The 19,824-nt window shown below is 45.7% G+C and overlaps 1 protein-coding gene across 4 annotated transcripts in view; it reads left to right on the forward strand.

The window, feature by feature from the left end:
• Positions 1-19,824, forward strand: part of CAPN15 (calpain 15) — a 315,793-nt gene that overhangs the window by 270,109 nt on the left and 25,860 nt on the right. For all 4 annotated transcript variants that reach the window (XM_078663054.1, XM_078663053.1, XM_078663055.1 and 1 more), the window contains one exon: positions 13,751-13,912. In XM_078663054.1, coding sequence (XP_078519180.1) covers positions 13,751-13,912 — 162 coding nt within the window. The remainder of the gene's footprint in view (positions 1-13,750; positions 13,913-19,824) is intronic.

Genomic DNA, 19,824 nt, shown 5'->3' on the forward strand with positions numbered 1-19,824 from the left:
AAAAGACTGTTTTCTAGCTACATAGGTATTGAATTTGGGGATCTTGAGGAGCAGAGAGTTCCTGCTTCTTAAGCCTCTGAATTCACCTGCGATGGTCAGAAGTTTAGCTGTGTATGGTGACTTCTTGTATGTAGTGGCTTCTAATTGAGGACATAGAGTATGAATCAAATTCTAGCTTGAAGAGGGAGCAGCTGAAGGTCATAAAGGATAGGAGTGATGCGACCAAAGTTTCCTGCTTTGTACACCATTATTGCAGCTGAATGTGATACTTCTTTGATTGGGGTCAAGTATGAATGGGGGATACCGGCCAGTAAGGTGTTCCCAAAGTCTGATCTAGAGATGACCAGAGACTCAACACTGATTCCCAACATTTTTGTATTTTGATTATATATCCGGTGCAAAATATCCTTCACCTTACATAAAAAGCCTCACATGTATCCCTTAGTTGTTTACATTTTTCCTGAGAGCTTTAATCTCACAGGAATCTATAGGCAGTGCATATGATATTTTCAGGTTTTTTGGAGCTTATTAACCATAAATCTTTTAGACCCAGATGTACTAAGAGGATGCACAAAAAAATGTTGCAATTTGGCACCAACTTTTTGCGAATCCTATGGTATTTTGCTAACCGACCTATGTACTTCTAGATTGGTGCAAAAACACTGAATTGCAGTTGGCCTTAGTCCGATCTAATGCATGAATATTGAGGTAGGTTACAAATTTGGGCCCACTAGGATTTTGTGGCATCTCAGGGATGGTGGCTTGCTGGAATCAGCAGTCCAACATATCTGTGATTGCTTTTAAATAAAGCAAATAATCCTCTTTAATTTAGCACATTTAAAATGTTTAAAGAAAGAAATAAAAGAAGTTTTAAAAACAACTTTTTAGGAGTAGGACCAGTGCCTACTCCACAAAATTGTTTTTCTACCATTCACAAAAGAGACCCCTTCATGTTTGTGAACGAGTTATCAAGAACTTGCATTAGCAGGTAAAACATGAATGTTTTGCAGTCTGATTTCAATTGAAAAACATTAAAATATACCATAAGGAATAACAGTTTGGCAGGGGTACCCTAAACACACCCCTTCCAAATAGTGATTCCTAACTGTTTCCAAACCCATTCAGCGATTCTGTAACATGTTACCGAATCTCAAGAGGGGTTTAGTACATTCGAAGAACTCCTTTTTCTGTGGCAAACTTTGCTTTTTACTGAATCACAGTATCTGATAGAGACTACTAGCCGCAGATTCCTTAACGTTGAATTATCTCCAGGCGTGAGACTGGCACCACGTGACTCCCTGACTTCCGCCTACGTGCCGTCAGCGAGGTCACATAAGTCCCACCCCGGCGTGTTGACATCAGTTTCCTTCTTTTCCGCGTGCAACGCGGATCCGGAGTGTGTTCCCTTGACCAGTTTTCAGGCCTTCTTTTAACGTCTTGCGTTGGGAACAGTGTGCAAATGCCTTTGGGTTTCAAGTCGTGTACTTCTTGTACGCGTCAGATGTCGGCAAGGGACCCTCATCCTATTTGTATGTGGTGTTTGGGCAAGCACCATGATTCTACAGACTGCGACGCTTGTCAGCATCTCAAGCCGAAGACCCGGCGGGAGTGCCGGATGAAGTTGCTTTCGGCCCGCTTGTCCAGATCGGTCTCGTCACAGTGTCTGTCCCCTACCTCGGAAGGGTCCAGGAGCTGCCGATTTCGGCTGCGGCATCGTCCGTCACCGAGGCCTTGCCCTTGTTCTGCAGAGGGGGCGGTTCCTCTCAGGACGTGCACCCTTGCCAGTTGCCACCCTATCCGCCGTTTCCTTGCGTTGCTGCGACTAGGGCCCAAATGAAGGCTTACGCTGCCGCTGTACAGGCTTCTTTGGGCCCCCCTCCTCTTCCTGAGTCGTCCGTGGATCCCTCGCCATGCTCGGGCAGTTTCGCCCCTGGGCCGACTAGTTCGGCTTCAGGTTCTGAGGGTGTGGTGTCGTCCAGATGCGGCCCTACGAGGTTCCCCTCTTCGACCCACGGCGCCCCTGCCTTGCCGCAAAACCCTACGGGGTTTCTGTGGTGTCGCAGGAGGTCGCTGGGACTCATGATTCGTCCCAGAGTCCCACTCAGTCCTCTGGGCAGGCGGCTGTCTTACCGGAGGCTGAGACAATGCATTTCTGGCGCCGAAGGCTTTCCTCTGGCGGCGCCGCGGGTGGAGGCCCTGACCCGGGGCGCCGCCCCGAGTCCCTCTCGGCCCTCTACGCAGGCGGCTGCCTCATCAGAGGTCGAGTCGGCGCCTAGTAGGGTCAACCCAAAGAAAGTCACTGGGACCTGGTTATAAAGTTTTGTAGTAAGAAGAGTCCCAGAACGGGAGGACAGATAAAACAAGTCACAAGAGATTCAAAGATACCTGTAGAGTTTGGAGTACAATCTTATTTATTCACAGAGTACTCAACCACATATTTGGTGTACATTGCATGAGAAATATCCTGGCATTTTGCAATTGGGCAACCCGGTCACTCCTCTTCCTAAGGACCATTTGTTCTAGGTTCTCCACCAGGGCTCTGGTGGAGGGGAGTGGTTTCTTCCAATTGAAGCTTAGCTCCACAATTCTCTTCTGGGGGCCTAGGGGCGTCCTGCTACGGGGATCCGGTGCCTCAGCCTCTCCTCCATCGTCACCGTCCTGCTCCGCACGATCCAGTCTGCCTTTTTTACCCCTTCTGCCCAGGGCCCTGTCCTGCAGACTGCTTTTCCTTCCTTGCCTTCAGTGTTGCTCCTTCTGTCACGGGAGGCCCAGTGGTTGGACTCCTGGGGGCGTAACATCCTCGCTTCCACTAGTGCTTTGCGTGCACTCAATACACTGTGTGTTGGCCAGGGCTACCTCCGGCCTATGGGATTCCGCAGAGTCCCTTCTGTCTCGCACCCCCCATGAAGGTGTCTGCGCTGATCTGCTGCACCATGTGCTGGATGGTCGGGAGTTGGCTGCTTTTATTCTCCGTTCGGCCGTGGATGTTTCTGATTCTCTCGGCCGCGCTATGGCAAGTTCCGTGGCTCTGCACCGCCATGCTATGTTGCAGGATAGCGTCTTTCCGGAGAATATTCATGAGCGTCTTGTTGACCTGCCTTTTGATGGGATTCTTCTATTTAACACCCACGCGGACTCTGCCATTCAACGACTCCTTGCGGGGCTCCATCGTCCTCCCACAACATAAGCTTCGGCTTGTCGGTCCTCAGGTGCCTTATGGGAGGCGTTTATCCCATCTTTCTCTTTGGGCCTAGTGTTTCGTTTGACCCGTCTGTATGTTCTGTGTGGCTCGGAATGCCTTGGAGTCCTTAAGTTGGCCCCTCTGTACTGTTGGCTGCTGGTACAGCCTTTTGACTTTTGTGGTGGGTGTGTTTTTTGGCTGTTAGTGAAGCCGTACAGGTACTCAGGTTGGACCATCTGTGTATTTTTTGGCTGATTGGTAAGCCGTCTGTGGTGCTACCCACAGGTCGTTTATGTTCTTCACCACTGCTGCAGGTTTTTCCCTAAGAGGTGTTCTCATGTTTTGTTTTGGGACGTGTCATACCCTAGGTGGGGTACTTGTAGGCTATTGCATAGCTCTGTACTAAGCTGGGCGGGTGTGGATACCTTCTCGGTTCTTCACCTATCCTGGCGTCACTGTATACCGCTTGGTGCGGTCCTTTTTCTTCCGTCTTAGTGCAGCTTGCGCTGCTCCAGGTTTTGTCCTGCTCAGAATCTGGTGGTGTTTTTATCCTTCGTCTACAGGGCTTAACTGTCGTGCATTTTGTCCTTGCCCTGCGGGATATCTGCTTCTGTGCGTTTTGCCTTCCCGCTTCAGCCTCTGGAGCGCCAGACCGGCTTTTGTTATGCCATCTGCGGAACGTGTCATGGTGTTTCCACCTCGTTATCCGACGCTTCGGCCTGGTCCTCTGCCTTGTGTTTCAGGGGGGCTAGGATATTCCTGGTGTTCTCCTGTGTTCTGGTTGACGGCTTTAGGCTTGTACCACATATTTCTCCTCTTCATATTCTGGCCGGTCCTACTTCTTTTCGTGGGTCAGGTTATGCCACTGGGACGGTCCTTTTCTGGGGCTTGTTCTGGGATTCTCTTGCCTCTGTCTTGTGCTCGGCTTGTTCTTGGCACACTACTTCAAAGAATGTACCAGCTGCGCATGTATGGTCATTATGGTCTACCTCCGTGGGCCTTGGCGGTACCAGTGTGTTCCTGTCACTTGCTCTGCTGGAGCTTTGCACAACTGTGTCTTCCTTCTCACGTATGCGCTTCTCGGCTGTTGGGCCATTCCTGCCTTGTCCCATGCCTCGGGGCTGATGCTCGTTCAGCTATTCCCTTCGCTGTGAGTGTTCACCTGAGGCGGGCTCTGCCTCCGTTTCCACCTCTTCTCCTTGGATTTTTCAGTGGTTCTTTCTTCCTTTGGTACTCTCTTGGTGCCGTCTGTCCCTCCGGGTTTTTTCTGGCAGACGCCCTTTGCCCCTCGGGTAGGCTTGTGGTATCCTGGCCTTCCCTTCTTCTTGTTCTTATTTACTTCTGCTGGGTACGGGCTGGGCCATCCTTCCTGTCCCCATGACACATCCCCTGTTGGGGTCCTGTGTTCTTCCAAGCTGGTTAGGCTCTCTCCCAGACCCTCCTCCCCGCTGGGTATGGCTAGGGTATCTATTCTAAGTTAAGGAATCTGCGGTTGGTAGTCTCTATCAGATGTACAAGTTACATACCTTCGGTAACGATATATCTGGGAGAGACGATTCTAGCTGCAGATTCCTTCACGGCCCGCCCTTCCTCCCCGTTCTGCGAGGACCTTCAGCTTGGTCTTCTGCACTCGCCTCCATCCAGGTGGCTTGTCTTCTGCGAGTGCCCTCTTTCACTTCCTCCCTGGCAGGGTGCTTTGTTCTGTTTGTGTTCCACTCTTTCCTTTCTAGTAATTGGATGGTATGTTCATGTGTACTTCTGCATCCCTACACCCTGGTTATTCCAGTGTGGGGCCTACTCATAATCTTCTCCCTTTCTCGTTGCGTGGGGTTTCTGACTCCTCTGCAGTCCTGTGGGTTGGGGTCTCTTGGCTGAGCCTCAGCCCTTAGCTCTTAACAGGGGATACGACACTCCTTGATGGTGTTGTCTTGGGGTAACTTATCGTCACTCATTTGTTCCTGATTTGTTGCCCTTCACTGTTCTAGATTGTGGTTGCAGACTTTCTGTCGTCTGTCATTACATTTTTCACGTGTTTTTCTGCTTCCAGGGAAGACATTGTCTTCACTTTGCAGGGTTGCTACTCGGAGCAGTGCTCTGCTCCTTTTGCTTCTTCCCTTTCTGTTTCAGTGATTTTTTCGCACACTGTTCTCATACTCTCACAGTTTTGTTTGTGATGTCTCCGTGTTGTGGCGTGGAAAAGTTCTCCGAAGAAAACTGATGTCAGCGCACCGGGGTTGGACTTATGTGACCTCACTGACGTCACGTACGCGGACAACGTCAGGGCGCAGTCATGTGGTGCAGTCCCCCGGCGCGCAGAGATGCTGTGGCAAAAATGTTCTGGTTCCAGTCTCACGCTTGGGGATAATTCTACGTTAAGGAATCTGCGGCTAGAATCGTCTCTACCAGATACATCGTTACCGAAGGTAAGTAACTTCTAAGTTTGTGACTCATAAATGAGTTCATACATCTCTTCCTTAGTTTTTAATTCTTGTGTAAAGCACTCATTGAGCTTTCCCCTTTTAATGCAAAGTTTCCTTTAGTTAAGAACGTTTGTGCTTTAAGTATGTTACCTTCACATACTCTAGTTTACTACTGACCTTTCTCTACCATAAATAAAGGATTTCCGGACCAGACTCACTATATGACACAATGTAAATAAAATGATCTACCCTAGATTTCCAGTCACCTAATTTTTTGTGAATAAGTTTACCACTTCAGATCGCGCAGAGGATTCTCACCTTCTGGTGAGCTCAAATATTAAAAAACTAAGTTTTATTACCATTAAAGTAAGTGTAAGACTCAGGCATATGATCACTGTTGTATCAATTTATAATGTCAAAGAAAGTTGCAGTTTCAAAAAGTGAACATGAAATCAATGCATAGTGTGATAAATGTAACCTTTTCCTGCAGGTATGTGATGGCTGTGCTGGTAGGGCCAGACTCACTCTAGAGGTAATGCATCTTACAAATTATGCAATTAAACCCCAAAGGACGTTCTTTCAGAAGGTTTGCTTTTATATGAGCATATCATACCTGGATGCACCAAACAGCATTTATCTGCCAGTCTCATCAGAAAGTCTTCCATAAGTCATACATATATTGTTAAAATCACCACTGACCATGAATCAAGCGTCCACATCCTTCTGCAATTGTACCCACATTCCGACCACTAAGATTTTCTGGCACAAACATTGTCTGAGATTATCAGGTGGCACATAGACATTGACAGGTTTAAGTGTCAAAGGTCATACTCCAGACCAAAATCCAATTCAAATATCTAAATATAGTCTGTCTGACTGGCCCAGGGGGTGACTTTGAAATTCAAAGTTAAACCACCAGACAAATGATTCATCTTCTCGAGCTTTATTACCTGAAAGTCCCATGTTAAGAAAAAATGCAAGTTTCTTTTTTTCTTTTGTCCTGCAAGCATTTTACATCGTAGCTAGCTCGAAATTCCTTTACATCTCGCTTACTTTGTATGTTGCACATTCCTGCTATATACCGGAAGATTAGCTAACGGGTCTGTATAGAATTAGATGTAGGAGCCACTGATATTCAAGACCAACCTGTGTTTGACTGTATCTTTTTCCTGCATCTTTGTTTCCTGTTAAACTTGACTCAGTTGTAATCGTAACCATAATTGTGTGTGGTAGTGTCCCCACTACCACCCCTACACCTCAGATTTCTCTGCAATCTTGATTTATTTTGGATATCCGATTTCATATCCTGAATGTTAACCATTTTATTGACAGTATTAACCTTGGTGGAGTAATTAACAAATAGAAACCTGGTCAATATTATCCCCCAAACTTCGAACATATCTTTGTGTGCTCAAACTAAGTAGGTGGTCTCCTTATGTTTGCACGTAATTTTTGTTATTTCTCTACTCTAATCCCAATTCTTTAATTGCATATCTGTCTTGGCGATGAAGATTATATTTTCAGACTTCATTCTTCTTGTACTGGGATAACATCCATTAACCTAGGAATAATACCCCTATTCAGTCTGTGATGGCTGTCTTCCAAGACATCATTTGGTAGAAATACATGTATATTGTCAAACTTTCAAGCATTATTTATTTTATAGTCTTTACGATTTCTTGTTGTTTGCTCATACTGCTTTTTTACTACATGAAGTCGATCTCCACTTGTCTATTAGTTTGTGCATGTTTATTGGGCAGTAAAACTGGGAAAGCGTTAGTATTATTACTGTCACTTTTGGCTCTTTTATTTATTGTCAAAACAAGGTATTGTGCTTTAGCTGATATCTGGAGCTTCTTCAGAATTCTTTTTTTTCAAGAGATAAACTTTACAAATGGTTAGCCCAATTTTGTTTTATCCTAATCTGCATCAGGTGGTTCAGTTAATTGATGATGATATGCTCTGTTGGATGTCTCTTCTGAAGATGCTAGCGGTGCTATTTCTGTATTGTCCTTAAATAACATGCGGCTCAAACAACACTCCTGGTGACTACTCTGATAGTACACTCTCGCTTTTATCATTTATGTCAGTTTTAGTGATTTCATTATTGACTTTCATCGCATTTCCCATTGATTTTTGAATTTTTGGGAGTATAATTGATTGTCCGATAGCATCGAGAAGCTCTTCTGCCACCCATCCTTAATATCCTTTAGAACTCTTCGAAGGGGAACCAATTTATTAGTAGTTATACCACAAAACCAATGTTCATTGATGTTAGTTTTGTTAGACAGATTTGGCTTGCTGAATATATCATCCATCTTACTGACTAGTTTTTGATCAATCAATGTCAAAAAATGTGCCAGCATTTCCAGAATGTTGATTTGAGTTTCCAGTTTTGAAGAATGACATTCCACTACTTCTGCGATCAATTGTAATAATAGGGTCATTGAGTCTGGTGGTCTCCTTATAACCTCAGAATCCTCTTCTGTTTGCTTTGCATCTTGAACTATTTTTGGGAAAATTGGTCAGGATACCTTGTGTGATGAGATATCTTCTTTGCAGACATCACAAACATCCTCAATTTACAGATTTCCCCCAGCCATAATTCTTGTTAGAATTGGGTTCCCCTTGCACACAGTTTGACATTTAGAGGTCCACCCACATGCTCAGAATCAGAGAATGTGAATTCAACTACCGAAAGTGGTCTTTTACAATCTCTTTGAGGAACATCTAGTTCACTCTTTATACTTTCTCTGAAAAATATATGAAAGGTTGGCTGTTTTGTAAGGTTCCAAAAACACTCACTAGCCTAGATTTGTAAACTGTCATCCATAGAGACCAGGGAGCTCATGTTTTCATGGTCTAATGAACTGGTTTTTGAGAGCCATCATCAATGCCATTAGAACACATTCTTAGCATGTCAGATAGTTGTTGATATGGATTTATCAATATTAGAACCTCTGTATACTTTCTCTGAAGTATATGGATTTTTACTAGAAGGCACATTATCTAATGGCCTGCTCGCGATTGCACCCAGTTTGAAATAATAAGAGTTTGTATCAATGTTTCTGTGATAGTGGGTTTCCCACCTCACTTGACCGATTCATATGTTAAAGTATCAACATTATCATTATCAGATAGCTTACTGGTTTTAATTGATACAGGTTTTGGACGATTCTGATTTGAATAGACTTCCCGATTGCCAATTGTCCGAAGATTCCGCATTTATAATAAATAAGTATGTCTCGCCTTTTACTTTGGAGAGCTTGTAGGTGGATTTAGGACTACCTTTCTAAAACGTTTCCAAGGTTAACTTTTGAAGATCAATTTTTTTATGAGCCTCGCCTACCAGCACTTTTATTCTTGATCTTGTATGTAACATTATGCCAAATGAGCCTAACATTAAAAAAAAAGTATGTGCAAATCATTTCAAGTGTTAATTCTTCAGGAATCCAGTCACATGATCCCAAAATGTAAGCACCAAGGTTATTGGAAATTGTGTTGCCATCTCTTCTTCATCTCTTCAACCAGTGTTGCCTCTCATTGTACTTGTCACTTGCACTGTGAACTGTGCCAGCAGCAGGCTTCTCACCAGATGGCGTAGAGGTTGCCAGGAGCATCCAACTACGTGAGTCACTCTCGCCATTCCCTACCACACAATCTCCCCACCTCTGTGTATAGGTAAGCTCACAGAAGCTGAGGCAAATGGCGGAGGCAGAAAAAAGAGTGCGTCTGGATGTTAGTTGTAATCCCTGGCCCAGAAAGTTGATTTCTTGTCCACATCTCTCCAACTGTGAACTCTTCAAAAACCTTCCCCTGCATCTCAGGTCCGCCTTATCGCTCCAGCAATTCAGGAAAGTACTTATGACCTGGCTGTTGGAACGAACAGATCACCACCTATCAGCGAGCAACTTCAGTGCCTTGAGACCTTCACGGGTGATTTGCCATGCATTACAAATCCTTGATTGATCGATTAATCACAATGTCCACCAAAACTGGTTAGGATGTGGCAGCTTCAACACTGGACAGTGAGTCTATGCGGTGCTTCTTTGTGACACGGAAAGTAAGCCAAATTCACAGCAAAAGCCACCCTGCTCCCAACTGAACCCAGTACGGCTGCAGGTTGACTCAAATTGACCCCTCCCTAACGAACCACTAGCTGCACTAGATGCTGCCATCCTGCTTGAGTGCATTGCTCCACTGGACTCCATATTTCCAAAACACCTACTCTCTGGTGTGTAGCAGAGTAAAGACAGCAGACCGTGGTGGGAATGAGCACACGAGCGAGTCCAGCCACTTTGCGAACTCTTGAATGAACAACAAAAGGAAGAGATGAGGAGTCCAAGCTGTGCACTCGTAACCGAACAAGAAGACGACGATTATGTAATCTGTGGGTCAATACTTTCAGCACGGAAGAAAGTGATAATTGATAATTATAACTTTATTGAGTGATTTGCTAAAACCCTTGTAACGATCTACATTGTAGAGAATCATTATTGTATATAAACTAGGTAATATGATTAAGAACTTTGCATACAATTAAAAGTCAACCATCATCATGACATATAAAACTTTGTTACAAATGCACTGTCCTTGGCTTTTGGGAGATTGTGTTCAGACAAGGAGATGGCAATCCCAAATAGACTGGAGATTAGACACGTCACACAGCTTCTCTAGCTTTTTTAAGAAGCGGTCCATAAACCTGACCAAGGCGCAGTTTAGCATGGTGTTCCCAGGGTCGAGGCAGGCCAGCACTGCTCCTCTGCAAGATCTAACGTCCTTATCGATCCAACCCCTTCGTAATAGGGTTCTTTAATCCTCTAGAAGATTGGGGCACAAGCATAGCACATGCAGTAGGTCTTCCCTGTGTTGACCGCACGTCTCCTGAGCACGATCTCTTTTCCATTTAGGGAGATGGCAGTTCATAGGAATCGCCCCCATTCTCAGCCTTGAGACCTGGAGCTTAGTACGTGCATTGAAGGTGGTCGTTGGTTTGCTCTGAGGTTTTAACTGTGGATAGGTGCGAAGGGTCATCCCTTAGACTGTCGGAAAACAGTCATCCATGCAGTCATAACATCACACCTAGACTATGTTAATAGTCTATTCATTGGACTTCCGGAATATTTGATGGCCAGGCTGCAGATTATTCAAAATGCGGCAGCCAGACATATCAGAAATGTTCCGATAAGGCATAGCATCTCCCCTCATCTGGTGAGTTTGCATTGGCTGCCGATAAAGAAAAGCGTCCTCTTTAAGACACTGATTTTGGTTCATCGGGCTTTGCATGATGTCGGCCCAAAGTATTTGAAAGCTAGAATTCAGAGGCAGTGCAATCAAGGACATTACGTTCCAATCATCAGAACTTCCTGAAGGTCCCCAGATTCTCAAAAGTTAGAATGGGCGGGCGGGCTTTCTCAGTACGTGCCCCTTCGCTCTGGAACTCGATGCCTGTAGAGCTTAGGAAAATTCCTCAGGAATTGGCCTTCAGAAAAGCTCTGAAAACATGGTTGTTTTGTTTGGATTAGGCTGGTCTCCCGCTCTTTGTGGGTCCCTCGGTCTTTGCAGTTGTGACTAGCGCCGGGACACTTCAGTTGGAGGGAGCCGTTCGCTATATAAATTACTATAATAATAACCGAGACTCCGTGCCAACAGGCTGACCCTGTCTTATACTGAAGAAAGTCGTTTCGCACTGAGTTTTGCTAGCCTCTTTAACTCATGTTGGCTTGCATGTAGGGCCCAGATGTTGCTCAGGCCAAGAGTGCTAAGGCCGCAGGACAGATAGCGGTTGCCTGCCTGCCATTGACTTGTGTCCAGCTGCCTCCAAAGGTAGTGGGCCAAGCTGCCTTCCTTTGACGCCCTCAGCTTGTGGCAGCTTATTAAAAAAGTCGCCATAAGGCCCAGTGACTGTCTGCAGACTCCAAATTCCAATCTAATTTGTGCCGGTGACGTGTAAGGAGGTAGCACGGAAGGCAGGGTTGTTGAATCCTGTTGCTGTCTTTGCCATTCCACCTAGGATCCTGCCACATCATGGTTGCAAGTGTAGAGAACAGATACGTGCCTTCTGTCTATTTTACAAGATTTACAAGTGCATGGCTAAACTAGGTAAAAAAAATCTTTAAATGGTGTCTCTGACCCTGGGGCTAACCACATGAAAAGGAGTTTGACGGGCAAGCACGTGTGCTTACCTCTGTTTTTTATTTTCATCTAGAGAGATTTTTTAGATAAATGTTTATTGTACACTGATGGTGCCATCCTTCTGAACCAGTCCACTGTTGGTCTAGGAGATTAGTTGGTCAACTGTGTAGCAATCCTTAAAACCGACTTTACATAAGAAAAAAACACAGGCCATGGTGGTAAAAGTGCCCAAAGGACTAACTTTTAATTTCTTTTTTATTTTATACAAATGGGCAATGCTGAACGTTGTTGAAAGGTTAAAATGTGTGATATTAGACAACACTTCAGTGAGATTATAAAACTGATGAATCACAAACATCGCAAATTGGCACACATCATGATCTGATGTACTGCTACTTTGCCAAGTCTTCCTTTCATCATCTTAGACGCATCAAACATGTTTCTCACTCATTTGAATCAAAGGATGCTTTGTACAATTTCCTGAGTAGCTGGTATCTTGCCATTTCATTTTGTTACCATCATAAAGGCACGTTCAAACTCTAATGTATAATTCAACAGAGGGCTAGGAGAGGGGAGGTATGGCCATGACTGCAGGTGGCTGAAGCAGAAGCAGGGAGGGTAATATGGTCAAATAAAAAACCATTTAAGTTGGGAATGGAAAAGAGGGTAATGTAGACTGGTATGATTTTGCCCTCGGATATTGTGCTGTGGACAGAAAGACAGCGGGCGGTAAGCACTGTGACCACCACGGGCGGCCAAAGGGCTAGCTACGCCACTGGGGGTTCCTGCTATTTGTGTTCATGTTCCCTGTAGGACAATGACTCTTTTATACGGTTGGATAAAGTTATTGAGTGTTCAGATGTTTTCAGTCAGACCCCATCCATCTCCACCCACCCTTTAAGTGCACTACTGCTTAGAAAATTTACTTTTTAATAAGGTAGACCATTTTTGCTGATGAATGAACTTCCAGACATTTCTGGTAGGGCTTATCTGCGGTAGACCTGTTGGCAAAATTATGAACTTATGCAACTCTTTAATATTACTTGACGCCACTTAGTCTTCACTGTATAATGCACCCATATATATTTCTCCATTGGAGTGAATTCCAGCCGCTGGGCTAGTGGTTAAAGTGCAAATTTAAGGCTTGGAGGTGGGAAGTTTAGAAAGGGACAACACTGCTTACCTCTTTGAGAATCGAACCTTTTATCAGTTAATCTTTTTTTCCATAATTTAGTGTAAGTATATTCCTAGAAAATAGGCTCACAGCTACATTATTTTCTTCTCTACTGTAAATAGTACTGCGCCCACAATCAAACGTCTTCGTTGCAACATCAAATATGCATTTTTGCTAGAAACAGCGGAACCACATTATAATAATAGATCCTTGTTTTTCTTTACTAGCCCTCTCTTGATTGGGGCCAGTAATTCCCTTATTATTATGTTTTACATGTAAATGTTAACATTTTAGTATCTGTAAAAATCTGGGAAATTAGAAGGTGACCTAAACAGTTGTTGGTGTAAGTGATATCTGTACCTGATCCTTTCAGCCAATAATTACCACATTTCAAAAGGGTGAACAAATTGCATTGTTTAATGCATATCTCTCTCATGTGGAAGAAAATGTCGCTGGCAGAATGTCTGTGATGTGCTTATCGAATTTCACAAGAAAAGACAGTATCTCTGGCTCTCAAATTTCCTGTACTTTGCATTGGCTTGTTTGGGAAGGTAATGCAATCCTTGCAATGCTGGCTTTGTACGCTTTGCTTTATTTGAGCTTGACAGAAGATTTCTGTAATCATAAAGGTTTGTTAAGGTTTTGAATACACTATTTATTGTGGGGGCAGAGGTCAGCGTGGGAATGCTTGCAGATGTAATTGCTGATACTCTTTGTATGAGTTGTGATATTGTTTCTATATGTTCCATGTTGTTCATATATACTGGTAATGCCATTGACGCACATTTAAAGTTGCTACAGGACTTGACCAGCTTCCTCTCATTTCTTTTCATGCACCAGGTATTTTGACTCTGTGGATATCTGCAAGATCCATTCGGACTGGCATGAGGTCCGGGTGCAGGGCACCTTCCCCAACAGGGCCAGTGGGCCCATGACTGTGACCTCTCTGACAGTAGTGGAGCGCACGTCCGTGGAGTTTGCTCTCTTCCAGGAGGGCAGCAGGTATGTTCCCCTGGGGTACGCTAGAGTACTTGGTAGAGGCTCTGGTACTTGTGCATTACGCTCCCCTCTGAAATGTGGTCTATGCAGGCTGATCTTTTCCTTGGAATGTGGTCTGCAGCACTTGCACAGATATGATCCATATTTTTGAGGTTGAGGGTGCTTGGCTGTCGCAGTGAGTGTCCTGGAAATACTGAAAATAAGATGACTGATGATCTCACATGAGAAGCTCATGTTACCATCTTTTGATCTCACACCACCTAATTTCCCACCATACACTTCAACTGGTATGCGGCAGTGACGGAATGGCTTGCATTTATCTGTAGATCTGATCGACACGGTCAAAAGTGGATTGGACTCATCCAGTAACGTTGAAGTCACTCTGTGTAATTTGGGCAAAGTATTCATTTCTATGCAACTGATGGAATCAAACTGTCTAGATGAGTTATAGATTTTAGGTATGTGTTTGGGCTGCAGCACCAATCCTCCTTGCCTTCACCTGGTTCTTGTTTCATAGTTGAGGATGGCAGAAACCGTACTTTGATTGCAAAGTAACTAGGAGGGGCTTTTATGTTACACATCAGGAAAGTGAAAGTCTGTAGATGCTTACTACTTTTTGACTGCCCTCTCTTGGCACAGTTTCGTCCCTGAAGTTTGTACACAGCATCTCGCTCTTTCGCTTTCTTGATAAACCCAGACCATAGGCCACTGGAGTGGCAGAATAAAGGACATTTCCTGCTGCGAGTGGCAGGAGACAGCATTGTAGGAGCTGTTTGCATTATTTTGCTTTTCGCCTTAAGTTCCTGCTCAATAAAGTAGGAGCAAGAGAGCAGTGGAAACGACACAGCTGGAGTTCAGTATCAGTGAAAAGTAGTACAATGATGTACCGAGGGACATAATATTATGGGTTTACCCTGTGTATAATGAAGTTATTCTAAATCAATTGGAGCTCTAAATCTAGTTTTTAGTACATGCGAGAGGGTTCTGTTACCACACAATTCCTAGCTTGATTTTCTTTGAATTTATAAGAGATAGGTAAGTTATCAGCATTTAACCACACAGTTTACTTTACTTGTGTCCAAGGCAATAACATGGATGTTTTTGCTTCAACCTACTACCACCTTCCCCACTTCTCACACTGGTGCCAGCAATGTACTTGAAGCACATGCTCTTCTGCTTCCTCAAGTGTTTCTACAACATGCTGATGGGTTTAAGAATGTGCCTTGGACAGAACAAAGCTCCAACTGTTAGCCTTTATCGCACTTCATCTACTGAAACATGCTACACAATAGACAACCTCTCATTTTCCTGCTGGTTGCAGCCATAACATGCCCAGTGCCTCATTTCAAACCTTCCCCCCTCCCTCCCCCCCCCCCCACTAATACAGAAAACAGGCGGAGGCACATGGATGGTTAGACAAGGAAATACCCACTTTCCTAACTTTCACGAACACTGCACCATACCCACAAGGGTACCTTGGACCTATTTGAGGGGTGTCTTTAATGTAAGAAAAGGGAAGGTTAGGGCCATGGTAGTAAAATCTGCGTGCAGACACTGCAGTGGCAGGTCTGAGTTACATTTAAAGGCTGCTCATGTGGTTGGCACAATCAGTGCTGCATGCCCATTAGCAGCATTTGATTTACAGGCCTCGGGCACACACAGTGCGCTATATTAGGGACTTAGCAATAAATCAAATAAGCCAATCATCGAAATCAAATATTACCACGCTATATAATAGGAGCACTTGCACTGTGCAGAGACACGAAACCAGCAAAAACCAGGTCAAAAACAGGAGGACAAAAAGTCGGGGGGGGGGGGCAAGTCTAGCAGTCCCCTACACCGGGGGCCCACCCCAGACCTATATTTGCATGCCTGTTGAACTGTAGAGATAGACATTATTTTAAAGCATGCGCGCTCTGAGGGGCCCTGGCAAATTGAAGAGAGCCCAGTTAACATTTACCCTGATTATACTTCCACAGTACAACACCAACATTCCTGACGGTAAAGCAAATCCTGCGATGCCTCAATATCAAATGCGCCCTGCTTTTTCCAGTGCACCTTCGCATTACTATTGAGTCAGAGGCCTACTTCTTTGTGACTGCATCAGAAGTATGGGATTGGCCAAAGAGGCGGACCCACCCTATACCTGAGTCATGGGAGAATGACTATGCCACTCAATGACACACGCAGAGATCCCAGCGCCAGCTGCGCTGGCGTCCCAAGGCGACTCCCTCTCAGGTAGAGGCGCAGGCAGAAAGGGACAATGCGGTGTCAGATTTGCAACGGGATGGCCCACTGAGCTCGCAGAATGGTTGGGAGGCATTATACAGAGACACTGAACAATCCGATGAGGACACGTCGGCCTCCAGAGAGGACTCGGAAGGGGTTGTCCCCCTAGTGGGCACCACTGTAACAGCAGATGGGATCGATCGCATGAAAACTGGGATGGTGAGGATAAACATAGTGGGCTGGGCCCGGTGCTGGGGAGGCGATTCAGTTGGGCGCTGGGGAGGCAAGTCAGCCCGGATGGGCCAGCCACTGGGCTGCCTTATAATATATCAGCAGGGCCTAACCCTTAAGAGACTATATGTTTTACAAGTTTATTTAGTCACTAACGCATGATGTATGTTGGTGGGCGGCAGGCACCTCAGGCATTGGGGAGGTGGGTAGTTGTGAACTCGCAGCACGAGGTGATAGGGAGGACGGGTAGTGTTGGCGTTAGCGAAGCTGCTGCGAAATGGACTGTTCATTGGACGTGGGGCCAAGGAGAGGGGGGATATAGTATAGGGTCTGGAGACAGCCCTCGATGACTACTGCCCACACACTAAGAGAAGGGGTCATCTTAAAAACATGTCTCGGAATGTCATGGTTTTGAAAATAAATTGAAACAGGAGTGGTTATCAAATACCCTGCCCGGCATTTCCTGGACCTTATACTTCTCCTATAAATGCACTTGGCAGGCAACAACTATGGGTTCGCTACAAAACTCTGGTTCATGCGGGCTACCCCACAGGATCTAGAGGGTCGGGGATACTTGCCCATAGGTCCCTACCCTTTCTATTGATGAAAACATAGGTGGATCCACTGGGTTGCTGGGCAGCTGTGGAGGGTAGGTGGAACAGAAAATGGTTAGTATTGGCATCCTGGTACCTCTCCCCAGGCCTTCAGGAGGACGGTCTGCATAGGTTGAGGGAGTGGCTGACTGAGATCTCTGATACGTTGTTAGTCGTGGGAGTGCACCTTAACTTGACCCTCCAAGGGTCTATTGATCGAGTACTTCACACAGGAGGGCCATCTAGGGAAGCTGAATGCCTCAGTAATTTTTGGGACGCCCTAGGATTGTTAGAAATATGGTGGGCCACACACCCAGGGGTCAGGCAGTACTTCTACTCTTCGAATGCAGCGCACTCATTGGCGTGATTAGATTATTTCCTTGTGCCAATACCCCAATATCACAGATTCTGTAACAGCTTGCTTACCAAGAGCATTTCAGACCACTCCCCCCTTCTTAGTGAACCATGTTGCCCAGGCAGGCACTTCCACTCGTGCTGGCGCTTAGACCCTTAGGAATTAATAGACTAGGTCACCCGAAAACTGATTCAAAAGGAAACCTCCAGTTACTTTCAGACAAACCAGGGGTCGGTGGCCGCCGAGCTGACTCTCTGGGCGGCCTGTAAGACAGTGGCTTGAGGACAGATCATTTCCAATCTTGCAGAGAAGAGGCAGGAAAGGGAGGCCAAAAGACTGGAGCTGGAAGCTAAGATATAGCAGGGGGAAGCGACTTGCATAGAGGCCCCGGACTCTGACTTAGCCGACCGTTTGTCTTAACTTAGGGAGAGGAATCACCAAACACTGCACCAAGGGGCCAGAAACATACATGGGGCTAAGGAAGGTAGGATCTCCAACAAAGAAACAAGAAAGGGAAACTGTTGGCTTTGCTGGCTCGGAGGGAGGAGGGACAGCACTGGTTCTCAGAGATCCACACTGCCCAAGACAAGGTGACCGATTCAGCAGAGGGCATAGCGCAGGATTTTGCCCACTTCTTGCACGAGTTATACAGCCCATGCCTCCCTCCGGCTGCAGGGAAAGACTTATCCAATTTCTTAGCTGATGTCCTCGCCCCACGCATGGAGGGATCTATAGATGGTCTTTAGGAACTGACATTATGGACAGCAAGATTGCTGAGGCTATCTCCCAACTCAAAAGTGGGAGGACGCGTAGACCAAATGGTTTCTCCCAGAGTTTTTCAAATGTGTCAAGAGTTGGTTGGTTCCACTGCTGCAAGCACTGTTTTACAACTCAAGGGTGCAGGGAGAACTCCCCAGGGATCTCTGGCAGGCTTATATAGATGTAATCCATAAACAAGGTAGGACACCGGAGTAGTGCGAATCCTATCGGCCAATATCTCTATTGAATATCAAAGGTAAGATATTGGCAAAGGTCCTGCCAAATCGTTTTATGCAAGTCATCGACTGTGTTAGGGCCCTGGATCAATCAGGCTTTATGCCCTATATATCCACCAGGCACAACCTCTGGTGCTTTTTCAGATGCCTTGCCTGTGGTCATAGAATTAGGGAACTGTCCGTAGTTTTCGCATTTGATGCTGAGAAGGCTTTTGACCCACTGGAGTGGCCTTACCGCGTTCAGCTACTATAGAGGATGGGCTTTAGGCCTTCCTTTCTGTCCTGGGTATGCTTTCTGCACTAGGCTCCTAAGGCTAGAGTCAGCGTGAATAACACTCTTTCAGGCAAGTTCTGCTGCATTAGGGGTACACAGCAGGGATGTCCCCTACCGCCCCAACTATTTTCCATAGAAGTGGAAACCCCAGGCAAATTGGATCAGGGGATATGTGCTGCTTAGAGGAATAGTGGCTCTGAAGATGTGATCTCCCTCTATGCGGACGATGCCCTACTCTTCCTGGCTGACCCAGATGACTCCATACCGTGAGTGCTTGAGATCCTCTGCATCTTTGGTTCATCTTCAGGTGTCAGAATCAACTGGGAAAATCAATAGTTTACCCCCTTAGATACTGGCGCCTACGAACATAGTGGTCAGATTTACTTGTATGGGAGTAAGTGGGGTGCACCTACTCAGGCACAGACATCACCAAGGACTAAGCAATGTTTCATGTACCTAACTTGAACCGATGGTTGACCACATACTATGATTCTATGGCATACTGGCACGGCCTCCCGCTGTCTTTGCTGGGCAGAGCTGCATTATATAAAATTATTTACCTCCCTAAGTTTTTGTACATCCTACAAAATTCAACATACCTGGTTCCTGACACCTTTTTCTGGGCAGTGGAGGCGGAAACTAGGAACCTGCTGTAGTGCGACGGCAGCTACCGCTTAGCCCTCTCCACACTGACCAGGCGAACAGTGGGCGAAGGTATAGCACTCTCAGACCTACGTCTATATTATTGGGCAGCTCCATTACTGGTGATAACTGACTTGTCCTTTGCTGACCAAAAGTAACCCTCTCTGCTTGCAGACCACAGGGCAATGGAACTTCAGGGATACGTGAGGAAACTATACGGTCCTGATAAAATCAGACACCTTCCTGAGTGCAGTCCGGATATGAAAATGGGCGTAGCACAAGATTGACTGGGCGGACCGCCTGACCTTTGAGACACCACTATGGGACTACGCTAAATTGGCAAAACTGTGTGGGGTGAAGGGACATAGACAGTGGGACATCTTGGATAGCTCTAAACTCGGGGGACTTCAGAGGCCAAAAGGGATGGTTGACTTACGAGGAACTGCAGAGGCAATATGACCTATCTGGGGGTCAGTACCTATGGTATATGTAGGTAAAGATGATACATCAGCGTCTTCTGGGTGGCTTCTAGAATCTAGAGGAGAACCCACTGGATTATAAGGTATTGGGGTCCCCCCTGCACAGACATACCATCT

The sequence above is a fragment of the Lissotriton helveticus genome, chromosome 10 (genome assembly GCF_964261635.1).
Source record: "Lissotriton helveticus chromosome 10, aLisHel1.1, whole genome shotgun sequence".
Classification (NCBI taxonomy): domain Eukaryota; kingdom Metazoa; phylum Chordata; class Amphibia; order Caudata; family Salamandridae; genus Lissotriton; species Lissotriton helveticus.